The 24,817-nt window shown below is 40.8% G+C and overlaps 1 protein-coding gene across 1 annotated transcript; it reads left to right on the top strand.

Moving 5' to 3' along the window:
- The first annotated feature begins 19,499 nt into the window (after window positions 1-19,499).
- On the top strand, window positions 19,500-20,779 carry LOC149011267 (uncharacterized). Its single transcript, XM_089163687.1, has one exon. The coding sequence runs from the start codon at window positions 19,841-19,843 to the stop codon at window positions 20,480-20,482; it is 642 nt and encodes a 213-aa protein (XP_089019813.1). The 5' UTR covers window positions 19,500-19,840; the 3' UTR covers window positions 20,483-20,779.
- Window positions 20,780-24,817: the final 4,038 nt, after the last annotated feature.

The following is a 24,817-nucleotide window of genomic DNA, read 5'->3' as shown; positions in this document are numbered from 1 at the left end:
AGTCTAGTTTTAGGAAATACCTTCGGATTGAGCACGGGAGTTTGTTTGGTACTTCAACTAATTCAACCCTCTTGGATGCGCAGAATTTCACTAAACACTGACAATGTACTCAAATAAGGGGCATCATCATCAATGTCCATGGGTTTCGAGTCAGACACCATGTCTTCCATAAAGAGAGCCCACAAGGATTTCTTCCTTTGCTTTGGGGCATTGGATTTACCCTAAGGAAAAGGTCGGACATGACCTCCTAAGGCTTTGAAAGATAATAACACTGAAATCAAGGTCTAACATTAAGTTCTAACATTAAACAAGTCTTTCTTTATCTCAAAACAAATAGGGTGTCCTGGTTAGGTTTGGGCTGGATTTCACATTCTCCCCCCCCCCTTAAAATAATTTCGTCCTCGAAATTGGGAGAGTACTTGGCTATGCGTCTCGTTAGACATTGTACATCTGGATAACACAATCATGAACAATAATAATCAAGGTTAAAGCATATAATAAAAGAAATCATGAATAAGATAAGAATAGATAATAAGAGTGCAGAATAAAATGATACCAAATGTATAATCAAAAGGATGGAATTGAGCGGAAATCACTCCGTCAACACACAACGGAAACTAGGTCAATCAAAGTTAAAGTTTACATATCTAAGACTTTAAAAGAGTATAACAATATAAAAGTCTAGACTAAGGTCTCCTCGGTCTTATACAAGATATCCTCATAGGTATAAACATAGGAGACCAAACACGGCCTTTCCCACACTAAGGTCGAGCTAATCCTGGTATGGAGGGTAACCACCCTCGAGATCTTCACCGTGACTTTCATAGTAGCCAAGACCTTCAGAGTAGTATGAGGAATCAGGGTCCGTCTTGAGGAAGGAGCCATCAGTTTCTTCAATGCCTGCAGAGTAATCTAACAAAACAGTTGCACAGAAAGGAATGAGTTCGAGAGAACTCAGCAAGACAGTTATTCCATAATACATAAGTCATACGATACAAAACATAACATGATGCAAAATGATATGAAAAAGATGATGCAAATATGATGCTAACTCTACATATGCTAGTCTCTATGGTAGACATGCTTTAAGTCATATCACCATACTTCTTTGGGTAAGTCTCAGTCACTTAGCACCGGTTAGTAATGGGTCCTGCATCCATCTTGGACAATCCATGGCTGGGGTTTCGGTCACCGCACTATCACACCTCCCTTTTGGTCTAAGTATTGGTGCATGTCAAGGTAAAGCCTAGCCCAATGCAAGTCATCTACTCAGTCGTATCATGTCAAATCTGGATATGTCCATTCCTCCCATCCCGGGATCCTTTCCGGTATCCTTCACACTAGAGTCAGCGTATCCAACTCTCTCAAATACGGACTCATCAACCCTATTGGTCATCCATAAATAGTAGACGAGAAGCCCTCACGTCCTCTCACGGATATGACTCACCGGTCTCGAGCGCCCGTGAGCCCAAGTCTAACTATTTGCAACCCTACCAATGAATGGCCCCTTTCAAGTATCCGCAATGTGATTTCTGTCCTCACACAAATATAACTCACCGGTCTTGAGTGCCCATCAAATCACACTACTACCACAGGTCGTTCGGTCTCAATGCCCTTCCGATTCGCGTCTGATACAACAAGGACATCCTAGCCAACACATCTAGACAAGTCCTATGTATGTCATCTAATAATCCGGGAAAGCGTCGATGGGCATCTTCGGAAAACATCCCATACTATTCCCTCCGATGTCCAAGGACAGAAATGCCAAAAGGAAATTCCCCAATCCCAAATCATACTTATCCAATTACATTCCCAGTTTCATCATATCGTACATACATGATACTTCATCATATTGAAAGATAAGTCATAACATCACATGATCAATCATATATAAAATTGACAAGAAATAATAATCATGATAAGTAAGAGTATGTAACATGATACTACTGTCATAAGGTACTTACAGCAGTTACATTATGTTTACAATACTTCAAGGAATGTAAGTCTACAACATTTCCCACATAGCGGCAAGATTCACACAAATCATGTAATTATGACAATAACCGTCCTTACCTTAATCAAATCGAAACTAATACCAAGGATCACTTAGAATAGTCCCCAAATAAGTGCTTGCATAACTAGACAACATATGTGCAACATTAGAGAAAGAAACAATCAAATCGGAGGTCAAACGGAGCAAATCGAGCAAATACAAGGTTGCTGTACTCAGCTGGTCAACTGATTGGTAGACTAACTCTGTAACAGCCCCCGTATTTCTAACCCGGGATCCATATTGCAGGTCTGAGAACCCGAAGGTCTAGCCGGGTAAATTTGTGGAGTGTCCGGATAGAAGTCCATGATCCATAACCTGAACCCATGGATCTGGATTCTCTAACTGAAGAGCCTACCTTGCTTGGTAGTTGGACTTTTAGAAGGCAAGGGATGTCTGGATGTGTCCGGAATGAAGGTAAGATCTCCCCCATGCCTTCATTACGGTTAGGTTGTACTTGGACATCAACCCCCCCCCCCAAGCAAAGCACCCTTGTATAGCAAAATACATGGGGGCGGTTACAAGTGGCGGTCGATTGAACCAAGTGACCGCCTCAAGCGACCGCCTAGTTTTGGTTGCAGGATTTTGCCCTATTTTTCCCCCTGACTCCTATAAATAGTAACCCTCACCTATTTTACAAATATTTTATTCGTGGTTACTGTTTTTGGAGGTTAGACGGCTGTGGAGAAGTGCTGGAAGCAGATCTAAAGTGTTGTTAGAGTCCCAGAAGGTTCTAGTGTCATTCATAGTTGATCTAGTTGAGGTAAGTGATTCCCTGTTCACTCATGCTTCACCACTTGCTATGATAAAAGTAGATTAGTGTTTCCCTTTGGTTGTTCTTGATCCTTCTATTGCACCGCCTACCTTTTTGTTAATCGTGGTGAGATCAGATCCGAAAACGAAACCCTACTTTTGTAAAAAGGGCTGATCTAATCAAGAGGGAGGTTTTTGGATAACCAATTTGATGTCTTTGTTTAGGTTTAGTATCACCCGTGGTTATGGGAGTAATAGATTTCAGATTCGGACTATGATCATTCAAAATTCAGATTGAAAACGGATGATCAGAAGCCTGAGTTTCAGATTGAAACTCTCTGTTTTTGGGGAGGTCACTAGTGGCGGTCACTCAACCTAAGCGACCAGCAGGTTTCTAATGACCAATTGACTTCTGGTTTTGATCCAATTTGATTCATTTGACTTATACCTTATTGTAACCCTATATATAGGTGTCCTTTGTTTGAAGAGAAAGTTTTATAATTGTTTACGGATTACTTTTTACGGACGAATTACTTATATGCAGGTAAGGGCATACAATCCTGTCTTTATAAATTGACTTGAACATGCTAGTCCAGTGTCTGTTATTATTAATCTTTCATTTCATATGCTGCTGTGACCATGTTTCACCTGCTGATCTTGTTATATGACTGTTGTTTGTATTGTTTATACATGCACTTTGTCGATTATGAATGTGATATGATGTTGGTTGATCGTACGTGGTTCTGATGGAATAGATATTCTATTTGGATATCTTAGCTTGGGATATCAGAAGGTGGTGGTATGGGACACATGCCTGCTGATGTCTCCAGCACTGTCATAACTACTGGATGGCATACCTAGGTAGAGTCTAGAGTTGCATGGCTAGGTACCCCACATGCTACTATCCTTTCGATAGGGGAATTGAAGTCGGATGACCCGTGATGACAGTGATGTGACGATGGTCCACTGTTAGTCATATAAATGGTAGGGTTGCATATGTTAGGGTTGGGCTCATGGACGTCCAAGGAACGGACCAGGTATCGTGAGGAGTCATGAGAGCATTCCGCCCCAACAATATGTGGATGACCATAGGGTTATGGAATGAAGTCCAATAGAGGTAGCCAGTCCGTGAGGGTTATCATTCCTAGGTTGCGAAGGATACTGAACCGAGTTGGTTGGTGCCATAGGGGATGTATCTGGACTTCATGTAGTATGTTACCAGGTGGTAAGAGAGTGTTGACTTAACCCTAGCCATGGTTTGAGAACCAGGTTTGGACTTTCCATTTTACCCAAGATCCCTACAGAGGTAACCAGTCCTTGCTAGATTAGAGTGACTAGACCTACCTAGAGGAGGGTTGGTGTATATCTTAAAGCATGTCAACTGTTAGAGACTTGCATAGTTAAATATTAGCAGCATTCATACTTTGCACTCATACATATCATATATACATTTCTGATTTGTTGGACATATGGATGGGAATTGTTATTGTTCTTACTAAGTTCTCCAAAACTCATTCCTTTATTTGTATATGTTTTATTAGCCTACGCAGATGGAGGAAATGTGTCAGAAGATGGATTGGTTTCCTATGAAGGAACCTTCCCATATAAAGAAGATGTGGCACCGACAATGGGAAATGGAGATAGCCTGTGCGGGAGCTCCTGCGAGTGCATGGAATGCGTTTATCGCACCCATTAATGGGTGTAGGAGACAGGTTGCTAGGAAGTTTGCTCAATCAATGGAGAAGAACTGGAGGGCTCCTTTTTTAGAAATTCATGAAAAACATTACTTAGCTTTAGAGAAAGAAACTAGAAAGAAAATAATTTAATTCTTTTTTATTGCTTCCGCTGAACTCGTATTCTTTTGATTTATTATTCTTTCATTGATTATTTTATTGGAGTATTTGGACTCCTATAATCCTTTAATTCATTAATTGAACTTTTCTTGCTCTTGATTGTCTTTATTTGTATTTATTATTATTGATAGACTAAAACCGTGGATCCTGTGACGAATCATTCCCACGAGTTGTCAGGCGGGTAGCTGAGACCGACAGGTGGGGTGTGACAGACTTAGTCGACCAAGCAGTCGACCATGTGAACAGTGCGGGGCTGAATAGTGAAATTTGATCCGAAACCTAGCTTCCAGGGCTCAGATAGATCCGAAACTTGGAGGGGTTGATTGTAACAGTATAAGAACACTATCTAGAAATGAATTAACATAATATAATGGTCTAATTAGGAATCCCCAAATTGAAACCCTATGTTCTATATGCTAAACATCAAGAATTGAAATGAAATTGGTTGCAATAGCAAGGAACAATGGGGAATCAACTAAGGGGATGATAAGAAGTAGATTAGAATCATAAACTAACAACAAATCAGACCTAGCATACATATACAAATCAGTTTAGGTCAAGGAAACAAGTTGGAATGAAGAGAATCATGGAGATGCAATGCTAATGATCAAAATGGAAGCATGGCATAGGAAGAATAGAAAGAAACTAATGGAAATGAAAGGGGAAACACATGATAGCTGGTTGCAAGGTTGTAGCACCTTAGTCATGGTCTCAACAACAAGAAAGAGAAGAGAAAGGAGTAGTATGGAGAATAAGAGAGAGAAAACATACCTTAGAGAGGAAGTTGGAGATGAATGCAATGATTGAAGCAATGATTCTTCACAACTACCAAGAAATGGCTTTGGGAAGCTCCCCCTCATTCTCTTGGAGTCCAAATGATTAGGGTAGGGTTCTATTCATGAGGTCCCAGTAAGTAGGCTTAAAATAATCAAGAAATTTGTAATTTTCGTATTTAATAACTAGTTGGTCGACTGGGTCACTCAACCAAGCAGTCGACCAAGCAGTGACAGCAACTTCAAACAAGGAATTGGAAGGTTAAAATGATCTAAATTGAGTTGGGTTTTCTCCTACAAGTCAATCAACAAGTCTAGATTAGAGAAATACCTTTGAAACAAGACCGAAAGCGCATCATGTACTTCAACTAAGCTTCCCTTCTTCTAAGTGCAGTTTCTCACTAAACACTGACAATATATCTAAGTAAGGGGCATCACTGTCAATGTCCATGGGCTTAGAATCTAGCACCAAATCTTCAACTGAGAGGGCCCACAAGTCTCTCCTTCTTCCACTCTGGGTCTTTGGACCTACAAACATCAAAGGTTTCGGGTCCAAGTTAGGGTTAGGATAGGGCTGGATTTCACAAAACACATCCACGTTTTCCCGAAGAAAGCTTTTAATTCCTTCTTGAAAACTTCTGGTTGTTCAGACCCAATGTGAGTCACTTTTTCTTCATCTCTGGTCGTAACAGAATTTGCTCCAGCTTTTCAACAAGTTCAGGCCTTTGCATGATCTCCTCATCCTGATCGTCCCTTACCTCAATTGGTAAAGTTGTGGCCTTCTCAGGTCCAATTTTATCTCTGAGGTAGGCTACATAACACTGTCGGGAGAGTCTTTGATCCGAATACACTTGACCAATTCCATTTTTGGTAGGGAACTTCATCTTCATATGTCTTGGAGAGACTATTGAGCCTAGCTTTGTTAGGGAAGGTCTGCCAAGAATAACATTATAAGCAGGAAGGTCCCAAACGACTAGGAAATTTACACAAATAGTTGCTTCCTTCAGGAAATTTCCCACCAATAGGTCTAGCTGGACCGATCCTTCTGCTATGGCTAACGATCCAGCAAAGCCATAAAGGTGTGTTGATGATGGCTTCAACAAATCTTCCTCGATTTTCAGCTTTTGATAAGCTTTGTAAGATAAAAGGTCGGCTGAGGATCCCGTGTCTACTAGGACCCTATGTGTCACATCCACCCAGCCGGTACCCCATCTGGCATACCCAGGAATGTGATCCACAGTCCAAGGATCAAGAATCGAGGGACCATGCCTCCCACATACACGATAACATAATCATGAACAATAATAATCAAGGTAAAAACAACTAATACTAAATATCATGAATAAGATAAGATTCAATAAATCGAATGCGGAAAAGCCAGATAATATCAAGGTGTAAATATGATCATAAAGGTGAGAGGATATATGATAATCACCCTCTCAAAGCAGCGGAAATGAAGTTTGATTAAGTTAATTACAATCCCAAGTATATAAAGATAATCCAAAACAAGTTAGTTACATGACCAAAGGTTCCATAAATAGACCAGGGAAATGGGGCACTAAGCTAGGGTTTCTTCTGTCCTAATGATGGTCTCCTCAATGGTATGGATGAAGAAAGCCCAGCTCTGCCACTCCCACACTATCGTGGGGCTAACCCTGGTGCGAATAGTAATCCTCCTCGGCACCAACACTCTGATCTTCACCGAAGATACCACCCGGAGGGTAGTATGCGGGATCAAAGTCCGTCTCGAAGGGGGTGCCATCATAATCTTCGATACGTGTAGGATAATCTAAAAACATTTGTACAAAAGGAATGAGTTCGAAGAACTCAGCAAGGTAGTTATTCCATAATTAAAACCATACAGATACAAAACATAACATAATGCAATATGATATGAAACATATGATGCAAATATGATTCTAACTCTATGAATGCTAGTCTCTATGGTAGACATGCTTTAAGTCATAGCACCATACTTCTTTGGATGGTCAGTCACTCCCCCTCAATCATACAAGATATCTTGGGTTTGCCAGGGAAGTTAGATAAAGTCATCTCAAAAACCATGGTAAGGGAATCGGTCACCGCTCTCTCACATCACCGTTTGGTATAAGTACTGGCGCATGTCACAGTAAAGCCTAGCCCAATGCAAGTCATCTACTCAGTCGTATCAAGTCAGATCCAGATACGTCCATTCCTTGCCCCCGGCGATCCTTTCCGGTATCCTTCACACTAGAGTCAGCGAAATCCCATATTTCGGACTCATCAACCCTATTGGTCATCCACAAATAGTAAATGGGAAGCTCTCACGTACTCTCACAGATTGATTACCGGTCTTGAGAGCCCGTGAGCCCAAGTCTACCCATTTACAACCCTACCAATAAATGGCCCCTTTCGGGTATCCGTAGCATGGTTTATATCCCCTACCGAATTGGTTACCGGCCTAGAGCGCCCATCAAACCATACACTACCACGGGTCATTCGGTCTCAATGCCCTTCCGATTTGGGTATGACACGACAAGGACAATCCTAGCCACCCAACTAGACAATCCTATTAATGTCATCCAATAACCCGGGAAAATGTCGATAGGCACCTTCGGAGAACATCCCATACTATTCCCTCCGATGCCCAAGGACAGAAGTGTCAATAGGACACTCCCAAATCCCAAGTTATACGTAGGCAATCACATATTCAAGTTCATCACTTCTCATGCATCCAATACATCTTCATAATAAAAGTTAAATCATGATATTTAAATGATTCATCATAAACATAAGTAACCAAGAATAATAATTTAATATGACAAGAGTATATGAATTGTGATACTACTGACCTAACACATGTATAACAGTCTCATGATAATTAAAAGAAATCAAGAGATTCTATTCTTTAAGTAAGAACACAATTCATAAGTTGATGGCCTTTATTGTTTATGGAGATAACCATCCTTACCTTGGGTTGAGTTGATGATGAATTGAGAATACCAAGAAATGGTCCAAAAGAATTGTTAAAACCCTAAACAAACATCAATAATAAGTTAGAGAAGAAATCGGAAAGATCGGATGTGAAATGGGTCTAAACTGGCTAAAGTTGCTGTCAGCAACAACTTTGGTCGATGGTCTCTGGTCGATGGCATCAACCAAAGAGGATCGACCAAAATTCTCTTCGGGACAGAATAGTGGATCTTGGGGGTTTTCATCCGAAATTGGTTTTCCGGGGTTCGGATCAATATGAAACTTGGAGGAATGCTTAAGAACAGTATGGGGATACTATAAATCAAGAAAATAACACAATCCAATGGTATAAATAGAAAGCCCCAATTTGAGCTATCAAGTTCAAGAGACAAGCATCATGGCATGATTTGGGATTGATTGCATTGACATAGAAATAGCATGAAATAGCTAGGGGAACTTATAGAAATTCGTTTGGAATCAATAATAGTGATAAACATGAACATAGCATACCATACAACTTAGTTTTGTACAAAATGACATGATGTTGAAAGGAAAATCAAGAAATACATATGCTAGGCTTGAGATGGGGGCATAGCATCAATAGATGGCTAAGGAAATCATAGGTTAAGCATGAGTGGACACTTGGGGTGATGGTTGCAAGGTTGCAGCACCATCTCCAATGTCTCAACAGCAAGAGAGGAATAGAAAAAGTAGAATAGAGAGTGGAATGATGATTCATACCTTGATGTTGAAGATGAAGGCAAGAATCAATGATAAACAATGTGTTTTTGGTGGAGTACCCTTCACATATACCTAGGAGTTGCTTTGGGAAGCACTCCCCACGTTTTCAGGAGTGAAAGTGATTGCAATAGGGCTCAAGGCTCGAGGTTATAATAATTAGAAAATAGAATATTCCATGGAATCATTAACTTGGCTGACTGGGAAACTTTGGTCGATGGCCTTTGGTCGATGGCATCGACCAAAGATGATCAACCAAAATATTTCTTAGCAGAAAAACAGGTTTAGTTTAGCAACTTCAAGTGGGGTTTTGGAAGGCTATACAATGTCAAATTGAGTGAGGTTTTCTTCTACAATTCAATCAAGAAGTCTAGTTTGGGGAATACCTTCGGATTGTGCACGGGAGGTCATTAAGTACTTCAACTATATCAATCTTCTCCAATGCACAGACTTTCCTTAAACACTGACAATGCATTTAAGCAAGGGGTATCATCGTCAATGTCCATGGGCTCTGTCTCCGCATCATAGTTATCAATCAGAAGGGTCCACAAATCTCTTCTACCACTGACAATGCATTTAAGCAAGGGGTATCATCGTGAGGTATGCATACGTCTTGCTCGTCCTCCTCACTGAATATGATAGGATTTTCTTCCAATTTCTTGCGCTTTTGGGACTCTCCCGAACCCACAAATTGTGATCTTGCCCTCAGATTTCTTAACGATTTGGGTTCAATTCCCCAAATATCGTAAGAATTGGGGATCGACTAGGTCCCGCTACTTCTTTGCCCTTTTTTGGTCTTGGAATTTCTGCCTGACGCTCTTTACTTCCCGAACGATCTCTCTTCTTGGCTACTCATTTTCTCGACCCTTGACAAAGCTAGCTAAGTGACCTTGATTTATCAATCTTTCAATATCTGCCTTCAGGTGCCTACATTCGTTTCTATAATGTCCATAGTCCTTATGAAAGCGGCAGTACTTCTCCATTTTCTTTTCTCTCATCTTTGTTATTATTTTCGACGGCCACTTCAAAATATCTTGGTTCTTGATTTGCATCAAGATTTCTGATCGTGGAGTGTTCAAAGGTGTGTACTCATCTTGATCAGGAGAGCGGCGTCTCCAAGACAATAGCGATTTTTTGGCTCGATCGGGAACGGGTTGTGTCACATCCAGCCAGCCGGTACCATATCTGGAATACCTGGAGGAGTGATCCATAGCCCCAAAGATCAAATTTAGGAACAATCATATCCACTTAGCACAATAATATAATCAAAATCAAGATTAAATCAAAATGTTAACTTTATTAATCAAAAAATCAAGATAAGGTTCAAGAATACAATCAGAGTGCAGAAAAGATACCAAACAAGTGTAGAGTGAGGCGGAAACTCACTCCACAGTAGCAGTCGAAAAGTAGCTCAAACGTAAAAGATTACAATCGGCTCCCAAAATAAAAAGGGGAACAACAACTAAGGTCTCTATAAAAGATCAAAAAGATAATGAAATGATGTCCCATCACTGGCACTCAAGTGCAAGAGTCGGACTACTCTTGATAAGTGTCAGTCTCGTACTGATAGTCTTTGCCGATGTAGTCACTGTAACTAGTACCATAAGAGTCGTTAACTTGGTCTTCATAATGTTGACTATCATAGTCAACAGTAGTAGTACCTGCAGGAAAGTCTAACAAAAGATGTTGCAAAAAGGAGTGAATTCAAAAGAACTCAGAAAGTATTCAATCACAATAAACATCTTCACACACATTCCAAGGTAAACATAAATGCAATGACATGAAACAATATGTGCAAGTATGCTTCGAACTCTACATATGTATGCTGGTCTCTATTGGCAAACACGCTTTAAGTCATAGCACCATACTCCTCTGGGTAGGTCTTAGTCACTCTTCCCTCACGGCTCTGATGCATGTCTTTTGGGTTCTCCGTGGTAATTGGGTTAAGGCATCCATTCGGACATTCCATGGTTGGGGTTTAAGTCAACACTCTCTTACTCTGCCATTGGTATGAGTACTGGCACGTATCAAGGTTAAGCCTAGCCAAATGCAAGTCTTCTACTTAGTTATATCAACTTAGATCCAAATACTTCCATTCCTTCCATCCGGGAACCTTTTCGGTATCCTTCTCTCTAGAGTCAGCGTATCTGTATGGAATACACCATCTCGGACTACGGACTCATCAACCCTATTGGTCAGCTACATCAAGCTAACAAGTACTTCCGTTTGCTCTCACGGATCATTTCACTGGTCTTGAGTTCCAGTGCCCACATTCCACTTCTGCAACTGTACCAATGAATGGCCTCTCACGAGTATCCGCAATGTGCCTCATGTCCTATACAGCTATTCTGAATCTGAAGTGCCCACAAATCCCCATTGCTACCACGGGTTGCTCGGTCTCAATTCCCTTCCGATCGAGTCTAATATAATAGGGACATCCTAGCCAAACACTTCTAGACATGCCCTAGGTATGTCAACCAATAATCAGGGAAAGCGCCAAGGGGCACCATAGGAAAGCGTCCCATACCACCTCCACTGGTGTCCAATAGCAAAAAGGCCAAATGCCAAAAGGGCATTCCCCATTCCCCGATCACAACCTAGGCATACTCATCTCATCACAATCATGATTCCATACATGTCACACCATAGTCCAAATCACATTCAACATCATTCATAATTCATTCCAATATGTAAATCACAACATAAATAACCTACTATAATTGCAGAGGTAACATAATATAAGAAAGTAAATCAACAGTAGCTAAATCATGCATTCGAATCATATAATAACAAGTATGTAAATATGCATATTGTGAGTGGAATACTCACCTCATAATCTGAACTTATAGTCTTCAAATGAAAGATCAGAGATCAAGATCAAAATAACCTAAACAAGCTTGACAAAACATGTATAGGTCATAAGAAACAAATCCGAAGAGATTGGAGTCGAAACGGAGCAAAACTGAGAAATTCTGCTATCAGTAGCAGCCTTGGTCGATGGCCTTGGTTGATGGCATCGACCAAGCAGATTCAGTACAGATAGAATGCGATGTTTTGATCATAACTTCATCGTTTGAAGTCCGATTGATTCGAAATTCGAAGGGGAGCTTCCTAGAACATATTAAGACTATCTACGAAGGTCAAAGCATCAAACAAAGGTAAAAATATAGGTTCTTGATTTGAACCAAGAAGATTTAGGGTCTTAACATATACTTGACCATGGCTCTCATGGAAAGGCTACGGTGAATAAAGATTTATCCTCGGGAATAAAGAAATCATAATTAAGAAAGGCTTTGGGGATGACCCAATAATTAATAAAGAAAGTTAGGGTTTTCAATTAAATATCCTTTCATGAAGGTTCCCCCAGATTGGTTCTCAAGATAACCCTAGGTAGGTTCATAGGGTGAAAGGCAATAATTTGCTTAGCAATTCAATGTCAAGAATGTAAATTGGGGAGGATTAGAAATAATAGGTTTCCCAATTGGATACTCTCTCATGAGGGTTACCCAATTTGGATAATCTCTCGTGAGGGTTATCCAAGGGTTTTCTCCCATAGTCAACCACTTGTTAGATTCCCTAGGTAGGAAAAGAAAGGGATTCACCCCACCAAAAATGGGGATCCAAGGAAAAGGGTGTGAGACCTTTCCCACAATCAAAAACTTTGTAAGAAAAACATTACAAGGGAGTAATCAAGAACTCAGGTAAAATCAAGAAACAAGAACTTCAAGAACATAGAGTGAATTGGGGAATTCACTCTAAGAAAGAAAGAATATTATTTCAAACTCAAGAAAGGTATTGGGTAGGGTCTAACAATTAATGAAAGATTAGGGTTTCCTAATTTGGTTACCTCTCATGAAGGTCACCCAAAATAAACCTTCACAGAATAACCTTTACTTTTGCTTTCTAATTGCTCAAAAAACATTAAGGATCAATCCCTCAATCATGAAGACACAAGGGAAGGTCATGGTAATGATATGAGACCTTCCCCACAATCATAAAGATAGGTAGGAAAATCATGGAAAGTGTCATCAAGATCTTAGGTAGAGTCAAATTCAAGAATCATCGTCATATGGCTTCAAAAACATAGAGTGAAGTGGGGGATTCACTCTATGGCTAATAGAATTAGAGGGGAGCCCATTACAGTAGTGTAATACCCTTCTCATAATCAGAAGATCAGAAGTATAGAAGAAAGAACAAATCAAAGAAGAAACGAATTGATTACTAACCTTTTAGAAGAGGAACCGATGATGAAACTTGAATGGATGCTTGAGGATCATCCTTGGCTTTGGAGGAGAGGTTCTAGGGCTCTTCCCACATTCTCCAAAGGCTTAGAACTGATTGTGAGTGAAAAACATGGAGTTCCCCCCTTTAAATAGCATAAGAAGTCCCCAAATTGCAAGGATTTCACCAAACTGACCAAACTACCCCTGTTGGTTGATTGGTTGCCAAGGAAGAGGTTCTAAGGTCCTTTCCTCATTCTCTAGAGACTTAGAAACCTAGTGGGATTGTTTACCACGAAATTCCAAGAAATAAAGCTTTAAAACTCTATAAAATAGAATTTTACCAATTTGCCCATGCCTAGGCAGCTTGCTCAAAATAGGGATTTAATGGGCCTAAATTCAATATTTTTGGATGGGCTTCTTCCAACACATCATACTACTTACCTAGTATGGGGGGATGTCTTCAAACCAGGTCCAACTAGGCTTTAGGCCCATCAACCAAGTTCTTCTACAACAATGGGCACTTTTGCTCCTTGCCGAGTGTTTTTGGCTCTCCTTGACGTGTGTTGAGTATTTCGGTCACCTCTACTTGCTTTTGGCACCGTTGTACCAATTCTGAATAGGTGCTAGGCATGTCTTGAAGCAGTAATTCCAATAACTTTCTATCTGTGAGTCCAGTAAACGAGCAGTTTTGGCCACCTGTTCGTCCAAGTTTTCAATCTTCATGGTGACTTTATTTAATCTCTTCAGATATTCCCGAATCGATTCTGTCACATCCTCCCAGCCGGTACCCTATCTGGCATACCCGAGAGTGTGATCCACAGCTCGAAGATCAGGTATCGAGTGATCAACCTCCCACATAAACAATAACATAATCATGAACAATCATAATAAAAGTGCGGAAGATAAACCATAGATCCAATAAGGAAAGAATGAATCATAAATAAATCAGAATAATAGATATAATCAGAGTGTCAAACAGATAAGTAAAGTGAGGCAAAAATCCCACTCTACAACCAGCGGAAAAGTAGCTCGAATAAACTAGACAGAATCTAATCCCAGTAGCAAGTACAATGGGTAACTAAATTGTTCTCCACTTTATAGACAACATCCTTATAAGTGTAAATCTCATAAATGGCACAAGGACGCTTCCACTCAATGGTCAGACTAAGCATCGTACGGAGCATAACCACTCGCGGAATCTTCAGTGTAATTGTGGTAACCGCAATCACCTTCCTGGAGATATGCCTCTTCGCCTTGCGCTTCTTCATAGGAACCGTCATAGTACTCAGTACCTGCAGGATAGTCTAACAAACATTGTACAATAAAGGAATGAGTTTCAAAGAAACTCAGTAAGGCAGTTAAATCCATAACATCATAAATGGCAGGATTCCAGAACAAACATAAATGCAATAGGATATGAGACAAGCAATGAATGAATGAATCTAACTATATGTATGCTGGTCTCTATTGGCAGACATGCTTTAAGTCATAGCACCGTACTTCTTTGGGAAGGTCCGCTCACATCCTCAACCATTTAAGATATCTTGGATTCTCTCACGGATCATTTCACCGGTCTTGAGCAGCCGATTGGTAATGGGTCCTTCATCCCTCAGGACAAACCATGGCAGGGGGTTAAGTCAACACACTCTCTCACAACCATTTGGTATAAGTATTGGCGCATGTCAGGGTAAAACCTAGCCAAATGCAAGTCTTCTACTTAGTTACATCAAGTCAGATCCAGATACGTCCATTCCTCGTCCCTGACGATCCTTTCCGGTATCCTTCACACTAGAGTCCTCATAGTCCCTGACTACGGACTCATCAACCCTATTGATCATCCACATATGGTAAACGGGAAGCTCTCACGTCCTCTCACGGGTTGGTTACCGGTCTTAAGCGCCCGTGAGCCCAAGTCTAACCATATGCAACCCTACCAATAAATGGCCCCCACAATGTGATTCCTGTCCTCTCACGGGTTGGTTACCGGTCTTGAGCGCCCATGAATCCCCATTGCTACCACGGGTCGTTCGGTCTCAATACCCCTCCGATTAGGGTCTGACATAACAGGACATCCTAGCCAAACACTACTAGACAATCCTAGATATGTCATCCAACAGTTTAGGAAGGTGTCCAGAGGGCATCTCCGGAAACATCCCATAATATTCCCGTAGTAGTCCAAGGACAGAAGTGTCAAAAGGACACCTCTCCTTTCCAAACCATACTTAAGCATACACATGCATCAATTCATATCATCACATATATGGTAACTTCATATATGGAAAGAAATCAATAATTACAATCACTTGTATATAATTGGTAAGTAAATCATACATGAATCAATTCAATATGAATAAGTAATGCTACTGTAATCAAAGTTATACAACAGTAGTATATCATTGTAAGAATCTAATTTAGGACACATATCAATGATATTCAAATATAGAAACTAGATTCATGCTATCTATGTAATTAAGGAAATAACCATCCTTACCTTTTATAACTCGCAAAGGAATCCAAAGAAATCAAGTAAGATCTTGGCAAACTTGAGAAGAAGGTCCTAAACAAGTGTATACAACATATTAGGAAAGATCCCTAACAGAAAAGATACCAAAACATTCAACACAGACCAATTCTGGAGTTGCTGTACTCATTGGTCTTGTGGATTGGTCGATCTGTCCAATCGACCAATCAATCGACCAATGCAGACAAAGAGCCTAAAAAAAACAGAGTTTTAAGATATGAAATCCGAATTTGGTGGTTCAAAAGGGTACTAATCAAGGGGTAAACTACATCAGTAGTATTCTAACATATAGGGGACCTCAAAACACTAATCCAAACAAGACATCAAGATCCAAATTAGGAAACAAAAAGTTACCATAATTAGATCAACCATGGATCTTGATGAATTCGAAATAGAAATCAAAGACAAGAACAGTAGGAGGATGGATCATTGCTTCAGGTAAAGGTATCATGAAAACATACTTAGATCTTCAAGGAAATAGGCTTAAAAGCATAAATCTAAATAAGGAAACAAAACCTACCATATATGTAACTACCATGATTCATGAAGAACACATAGTATGGTAGAAGAGAACATCTAGAGATTTATAGATCATGGATTATGAAAAGAAAACACAGCAATTAACTACTAACATGATCAATATTGAAGATCCAAGGAGATCAGAATTCAAATCAGAAGTTTAACAAGATTAGATCATGGTTTGCTCATGATTCCTTCAAAAGCTTGCAATGATCATGGTTAAGATCATTGTTCTAGCCTCTAATCCTTAGGATGATCATGAGAACAAGTCCAGAGATGTTTGCAACAGAGAATGCAGCATCTCCTCTACTCTCTCAACTCAAAAAGGAAAGAAAATAAGAGATAGAGGAGAAGAAGAGAGTGTACACATACCTTTTGATGCAAAAGGAAGAGTTTCGACGAAGATCCGTCAAGAAAATCACCAAGGATGCAAGGGAGATGACTTGCAGAGGTCTTTGGTTCGTTCCAAAGAGTTTGGAGGCAGCAAATACGAAGTGGACTCGAGATTGGACTTAAATAGAGCAAGAAAAACCTAATTGCCAAAGACAAGACTCATTGGTCGAGTGGATTGGTCGACTGGCCCAGTCGACCAATCAGTCGACCAATGCTGACAGCAAAACCAAAACAGGGAATTGAAGGCCCAGATCAAATCCAATCCTAAAGGGGTTTTGCACACATGTCAAATGACTTACCTAATAGGTAGAAATGCCTTCAAACCAAAATAGTGAGCACTCCAAGTCCATCAACTAATCCGATCTTCATCAAGATTCCGTTTCCATAAATAGAACTTCATCATCAACTTTCATGGATTCAAAGCCAGACACCAAGTCCTCCACTGGGATGGCCCAAAGCTGAGTTCTTACTTTACTTCGGGTCATCGGACCTATAAATACCAAGGTTTCCGGGTCAAGGTTAGGGCTGGGTTTTTCAGATTCGCTCTTCCCTTGCTTGATCGTGAATAGGGTTCCTCCGTCTTTTTAATTTGAATACCGCTTTGGAATCGACCTATAAATTTTCTAGCCAATTCCTCAAAATCAACGATTCTTCCAGAAGGGAGGTTCGAGAACCACTTCTGGGCCGCCCCCGTCAGAGATGAACCAATACTCTACAGAGAATTTCATCAGAATTTTCCGTCACCGCCATAGTTTGTTGATAGTAACTAATATGGGCGATGGGATCTCCCGATCCGTCGAACGACGTAAAAGTTGGGAGACGGAAATTATGTGGAAACTCGAACCCGGCAATAGCCTCTACGAACGGAGTTTTTCTGATGACCGAATATATGTCATCTGTTCTTCGGCCTCGAGAAAGTTGTCCCAATCTTTGATTGATATAAGCCAATTCTCGATCAATACGCAACGGTCATCCATCGTCTAGGCGAATGGTTCCGCGATCTAAACGTCTGGAGGTTGGGGAATGTGTGCGAACCCCCCTCGGCAATCTTGTTGATCCGGTTCGGCTACCTTGCGGTTTGTCGTACTGGTTGTCTCGCTTGGGTAATTCCCCAGTTCTTAGTCCTTGGACTCGCCTCTGAGCATCTCTCTGTGCATTATGGCCAAAATTTTGGCCTAAAGGCTGGTTGTCTATCCCTTTCGACAGAAAGCACTCGAATAAGAGGTATCCGCTCATCCGCTTCTCCCGCATGTCTTTTGGCCTCCAATTGATCAGGGTCTTGAGGAGCCACTACTTGTTTGACCAATGTGCGGATCATATCCTGCATCTCTAGGAATTGGACCTGCATTTTATCTATTTGCTGCTGAAGAGGATTTGGATGGTTTTCCTGTTCGTCACCATCAACTCCTCCGTCTCTGCGTACTTCTGGGGGTTGGCTTCCTTCAAGAATATTTGAAGGATTATTCCCTCTAGGAGGCTGGAGGTTTGCTATTAGTTGAGCTGCCGTAGCGGCTGCCAACCTAGTTTCCATAACTTTTTGAAGCGTTTCCCACAGACGGCGCCAAATGATGCGTCTAGAAATTGTTAAGTCTTTGGATCTTCTGATAATGGCCTGCAAAACAAGGTTAGACGTGGCCCGACCGTTGGGGTCGGGAGGCCACCTCCGAAGCTTAAGTCAGTTACTGAACTGATCACAAATGGCTCTTGCTAATTGCAAAGCATAAACTTGAATGATAATAGTTGGGAAACGATTCAGATACTTCTTACGTGAACCAACCACCTGTTTATATAGGATTTGTCCTTGATTCTCAATCGTCAGATGAATTCGTGATGTTTGCGGGTTATCGTCCGATTGTAGGGTTTCTTCCTGAATATTCAGGGGCGATTGTAGTTACCGAACTTCTCACGATTCCCTCACCGTCTTGACGATAGTTGCTTCCTACTCGGAAGCTTCATTTTCCACCAAATTCGGGAGGAAGTTCATGGCCGGTAACTTCCGAATCGGCGCTCTCCTGAGCTCTCTTGACTGTTTAGATTAGGTTAGAATGGGCCCTGATTATAGTCTAGCCAAGGCAAAAGATGTGAACCCGGTTCATATAGGTTCAGTGCAATTTTCCTCATATCAAAGTTGGACTCTATAATCAGATGGTCAAGGTAATCTCTTAGGCTAAATACTCATAGTGTCATTTTTATGAGGGAAGCATTCTGGAGTTAATTCCCTAAGCATCACAAATTACATTGAGCTTCCTAAAGTCTTGCTTATTGCTAACTTGATCGTTGGAGACGTTACTCAATCGATCTAGTCGAACACGTTCTTGTAGACACACTTATTCGTGCGATCAAGCAGTATTTTTGCAGCAACATTCCCATACAAGCATGATCAAACATTTCTCAAACAGTTGTTTTACCGTTCTCAATTTTAGGCATAGCAAACACCCATCCAGAGAGCCCTCTCTGTTTCAAACATTTGGTGGGGCCCATCGCTCTTTTCAAACCGTACCGTTTTCTGTGGATCGGATACAAACTTTTTTTTTTTTTTAAGAGAAGATACAAACCTTTTTTAGTTTGAGATGAGAATCGGTAATGCGCTGTCCAAACTGGACACGTGAAAGACGCACACAGCCACACGATTAACACATTGGTGCCTTTATGATATCCACACGATTGAAAAGCCATCTTGATTTACAAAATGATAATCACTATTTAGAGCATTTTAATACAAAATATCTCCAAATCATCCGAACTCTAAACTGTTTAAACACAAAACCCACTGACATGTACAAAAGCTTCTACAATTATTGGCCAAAAGAAATCAACACCAACGCCTAGAAGAACTCAAAAGGACGCCAACCACCTTTACTTTTCCGGATTTCAACCCTTGCTAAGTAATTCAATTCAATTCGGGTTTTTGTTTCCCTGAAGGCCTTTATATACCCTCTCACTCCCTCCTCACCCTTCGTTCCAAGCAACCAAAACTTGCTTTATAGTCTCTCTCTCAAGAGAATCTTCATCTTGTAAATCTGTGATAGCTAGATAGCTAACCAGAAGAAGAAAAAGAAGAAGAGATGGAACCAAATCCACCGGCAACAGTAACGAAGAAACTATGGAACTACATACGCATAGTGTTCTTCATGGTGAGGAAAGGAGTTTCAAAGCGCAAAATGATGATGGAGCTTCACCTGATGATGAAACGTGGCAAGATCGCAGGGAAGGCAATTGGTAATCTTATGTTCCACCACCATTCTCACACCAACTGTGAACCGCAAGATTCGAATCTTCCATTGCCTCAAGACTACGAGTTTAGTTGCAGCAACACCCCTGCCTACCCTTCCACTTCTTCTTCTTCTTCTTTCTTTCCCTTCCACATCAACAAGCGCAGGACCTCTCAAAACCATTCACTTGCTCACCTTTACTTCCCCTGTATCCACCCGACGGCAACCGAAGAAGATTTAACGGCCGTTAATGCTATGCAAAAGGTGTTCGAGATGTTGACCGTCCATGACATAACGGAGGCCTCTCCGTTACAGTCTTCGCTTCCCGGGTTCGGTAAGAGTCCGATGGTGAGGCAGTTGAGGATAACGGACTCGCCGTTCCCACTAACAAATACTGACGAGGATAGCCAAGTAGACGAGGCGGCCGAAGAATTTATTCAGAAATTCTATAACAACCTGAGGCTACAAAATCGAATGGCCAACAAATCACCTTAAAATGGATCGTCGGAGCTTCGAGTTGTCGAGATGGCTTTTGTAGGTTAGAGGAGTGGAGTGATATAGATTCTGAGTAGTATGGCTTTCGCTTCAATGTCTTCTGCTTTTCTTATTATTTTGGTTTCCTCTCTTGTAAACAATAAAGGTTTCTTCGTCCAAAAAAATGAAATAAAATAAAAGTTTAATGTGACTTTGTGTGTGTGTTTTATTATTATTTTTTCTTTCTTAATTACAAATTACAGAATTATTTCATCTTCGAGATTTAGAGACTAAACTCATCCAAGCGAGTCTGGATCATCTACATATATCAACAGATAAACATACACCTGACAATCAATCGAATCAACAACAAATCCTGTTGTATAACAGAAAAAGAAAAGAAAAAATCTCTGGTATTTGTTGAGAAATTGTGAGTTTAGGATTTGAGTTGGTATTAGAATCTAATGAAACAGTAGCCTGAGTGTCTGGCTCTTAGCTACACTAGAAGCCATGATGCACGAATCAGAATAGTGTAATGAGGATAGAGAACCCAACTCATGATACACTGCTCTGAAAATCGCATGTTTATGGGAGACAAAAAGGTTTATCAATCAAATGCATGAGTACTGTTGCGCGTTGGTATTTTAGCCTGAATGACCGCTACCTTTAATTAGGGGTTCGAATCCTCTGCGGCCAACATAATAGCGGCCATCCAGCGGCATGTTATTAGGAAGCGCAGAGGATTCAAACCCATTTAATTAGGCACCTACTCATGGTTAATTAAGGAAATATTATATAATGAGTGGAGATTTTCCCAAGGCTGTTGTGAATGCAAGGTGACTTTGGGTATTCCACTTAATTTTAAATCAAATTGTCTTTTTAATTAACTCAACAAGTTTCTATTTTCAAAAGCACTAGAAATAGTTTTAGTTGTTTCTAAAAGTAAAAACACGTTTTCAAGCATTTGATAAATCTTGATTGTAGAAACACAAACATTATAAATAGGGTTTTAACCAAGTTTTTATGTTTAAAATGTCAGATTCCAAGAATATCTTTTTTTAAAACTATTTGATCTAACTTAAATTGCATTCAAATTTTATTTAAAAAATCTGACACAATAACAAAGAGTTATTACATCAAAACTGTTTATTGAAGCAGAAATTTTCTAGAATCATCTGAAATAGGAAAATTTTATCAAATGGTTTTGGACCAATTTTTGTTAAAGTTATTTTTTGAATAAAAAACACCAGAAATTATTTTCTGATGTGGATCCGTTATCAAATAGATCCAAAGTTATCTGGATATTTTTTTCTTACTTAAACTAAATTGTGTAGAGGGAATAAAAATATAGATTACTATAAAATCTAGGCAGTTTATGTATATTTATATATGTTATACCTTGGGCTTTCCATGTTTGGAAGTAAACCTCTCACGAGCTAATTCTACATTTATCAAAATAAATTTAAAAAATAGAAAAATTGACCGTTTAAAACGCTTTTCCTTTCTTTGCTGGGTTACCTACATGCTTTATCAATATATTTATATGTTAAAGTAGTCATTTTCTCAGCACTTTGCAAAGCTGGTATGATGCATGGGTGTGAGGGTGTCCTTCCTAGACTTGGCCATGGGGACCATATCCCACCTTCTTAACAAATAAAAATTTTCATCTTCAGCTGGAAAGTTATCAATCAGAATTACCACATGCAACGCATTTTCTGCTAATAAAGTGTTGTTCAAGTATATGGGAATTGCTTGTAGTCTCCTGTGATCGGGTTTGGATTTTCTTGTTTGAGGGGCTTTCTTAATGAGTATCCATTGATTAGAAGATTTAGTTATGCATGATATTCTAATCTAAGGGCTAGGATATTGAATATTCTTGGTGATGCATCTCAGTTATTATTCTGATGCCGACTAAGCCTTTTCTGGTTCCCGAGACGATGAGTCGTGCAAGAAAGGTTAGACGCGGGCCAGCTCGTATGCCGGGCAGCCACCTCCGATAGCTAAGTTAGACAATGAACAGATTAAGATCCCGTGCCAGAGCTACACAGGGTTATGTTCCGAATGTATTGAATGCTTACCAGTGGGGTAAGTCCTTGTTTAAATAGTGTATGTATTACCTTTTCTGGATTGGGCAGCTTTCCTGACGAGGGCTGTCATTTCTCCCTGGATTACGTTCCCTTGTCGTCCGTCCCGCTCAATCATCCTTTTAGTTGACCTTCTATTTAGGGCATTGTTGCCATGTAAGTCCAGCGTAAACAACGCTCTTCTTTAGTCAGTCAGTAAAGGTCCCAACTAAATGTCTGGTTTAGCCCCACCTGGGTCCAAAGCCAGTCGAGTAGAAAACCACCTGTATCACTAGCCCCCTATCCCGTACTATGAATGCATTATGTAGGATAGCGTTCGGAACATGCTTGATGGATTTATTTATTATTTTGGCTTGAATAGATTATCCATTACGATAACGGTTTCCTCAAAGATCGCTCCCAGTCCCATGTCGCCACGTCAAATGGCAAAGTTAATGGTCATTATGGTCCCCTCGGGAAAGCCATGCATCTCTTCCTTTGAACCATTGATCTCGTTGCGTAGTGACCTTTCGATCAAGATCAATAACACCTCTTCCAGTAATATAAATATCCCCTTTCCTTCTTTGTTTTGATCCATCGCTTTCATTGCTCTCGACCAAGACTTCCTCTCGACTAGCTTTCCGAGTTCCCTGATCTTTCACTAGTAAGTTCTTTCCCCTCGATTATAATGCCAAAGAAGGGTTTGAGAGGTTTTAGGTTTCAACCTCATGTTCCCATCCTGACTCATCTTGAGAAAAAACGTCGTCGTGATGAGGGTTACATGAGTGAGGGTGATAGTGATCAAACAAAGGGTGTCAATCTTGCTGGGGATCTTCTGAAGGATTTACATGAGCAATCCTCAGATGATGAGCATACCCATGTCTCGGGTGAGAGTTCCCCTGATGATGACCTAAAGTTTTATAATGAAATAGTAGAGATGACTCATAGCCTGGGTCCTGCCCCAACTAAAGAACCCCAAGTTGAGGAGGTCCTAGGTGAGGTGTCTCGGGATGCTTTTGAGTCTACGGGTGTATCCGAGTCCGCTACTCCTTCTGCCCAAAGTAATCTGCGGCCGGAATCAACAGCTACTTCTCGTGATCCTCCCATGTCAACTTCCTAGGCCACCCTTCCTCGATCAGGGGGTCCACCTCGTCCGCCTTTTCAACGTCCGAGTGGTTTTTGGTGTGCCATTCCTCGTAAACCAAATAGAAAGAAATTAGATGATACAGCTTTGGCATTGGCCAAGTCACAACGCCAAACCCCTTAGCACGAGCTGAAGGCCAAAGATCGATGCAGATAGGTCCTGAGCATGATCAGAGACAGCAAAAAGGATTAGTGCCCGCCTTGACCACATCTCAGTTCCTTCCTGAACTGGAACCCTACCTCAAAGGAGCCGTCGGGTCAAGAATGAGCAACAAGGGGAGAGTCAACCCCAAGGAGCCCGATCAACGGTATCAGTCTCCTGAAAGCATTCTAGAAGACCAAGCACTACAGAGTCGGGAGGAAAGGGGGCGAGACAGAATCACCTCCTGAGAAGGATGGCCGAGGTAGAGCGAAGATTAGAGGATCGGGACCATGACAAAGACCTAGACATTGTGGATCGAGAACCATTCTCTGATTAAATCATGAATATGCCCCTCCCTCAAAATTTTATCATGCCGACTTTCACTCCTTTCGAAGGAAAAACAAACCCAAAGGAACACATTAGTTACTTCAAGTCTGTGATGACTGTACTCGGTTAGGAGGATGAACTGCTCTGCCGTACTTTCCCAACCTCTCTAAAGGGCTTGGCCATTAAGTGGTTCAGCAGCTTACAACCAGGATCAATCCATAATTTTAGAGAGCTTGCCCGGAAGTTCATAGCCCGATTTAGAAGTGCAATCTGGAGCAAGAAGCATCTGACAACCTATTTGCTATTAGGCAGGGACGAAATGAGTCAATTCGAGATTTCTTAAAGCATTTGGATGAGGTAGCCATTGAGATCGAGGAACTTGACAACCAAGTTGCATACAGTGCCCTCTGGAGTGGCATCACTCGTCAGAGGCTCCTGGAGGTCTTACTAACATATAAGCCCAAAACTTACGAGATGCTATTACGTAAGTGCCAAAAGTAAGCTAGTGTGTATGAAGTGATCAATGCTCGGGTGAAGGCCGATCGAGAAAGAAGACCCGAGAATTAAAAGAACCTTTCCAATGATCGGGATCGAGGGTCAAGGAGCAAGTGGAAACAGGACCAAGGACAAGAAAGCTTCACCCCAATCAATGCAAAATTGTCACATCCTCCCAGCCGGTAC

Source organism: Hakea prostrata, chromosome 7 (assembly GCF_041222555.1).
Source record: "Hakea prostrata isolate BN-2017 chromosome 7, UWA_Hpros_2, whole genome shotgun sequence".
Taxonomy (NCBI): Eukaryota; Viridiplantae; Streptophyta; class Magnoliopsida; order Proteales; family Proteaceae; genus Hakea; species Hakea prostrata.
Note: the sequence above shows the minus strand (reverse complement) of the source record. Positions and strands in the feature narration are given on the sequence as shown.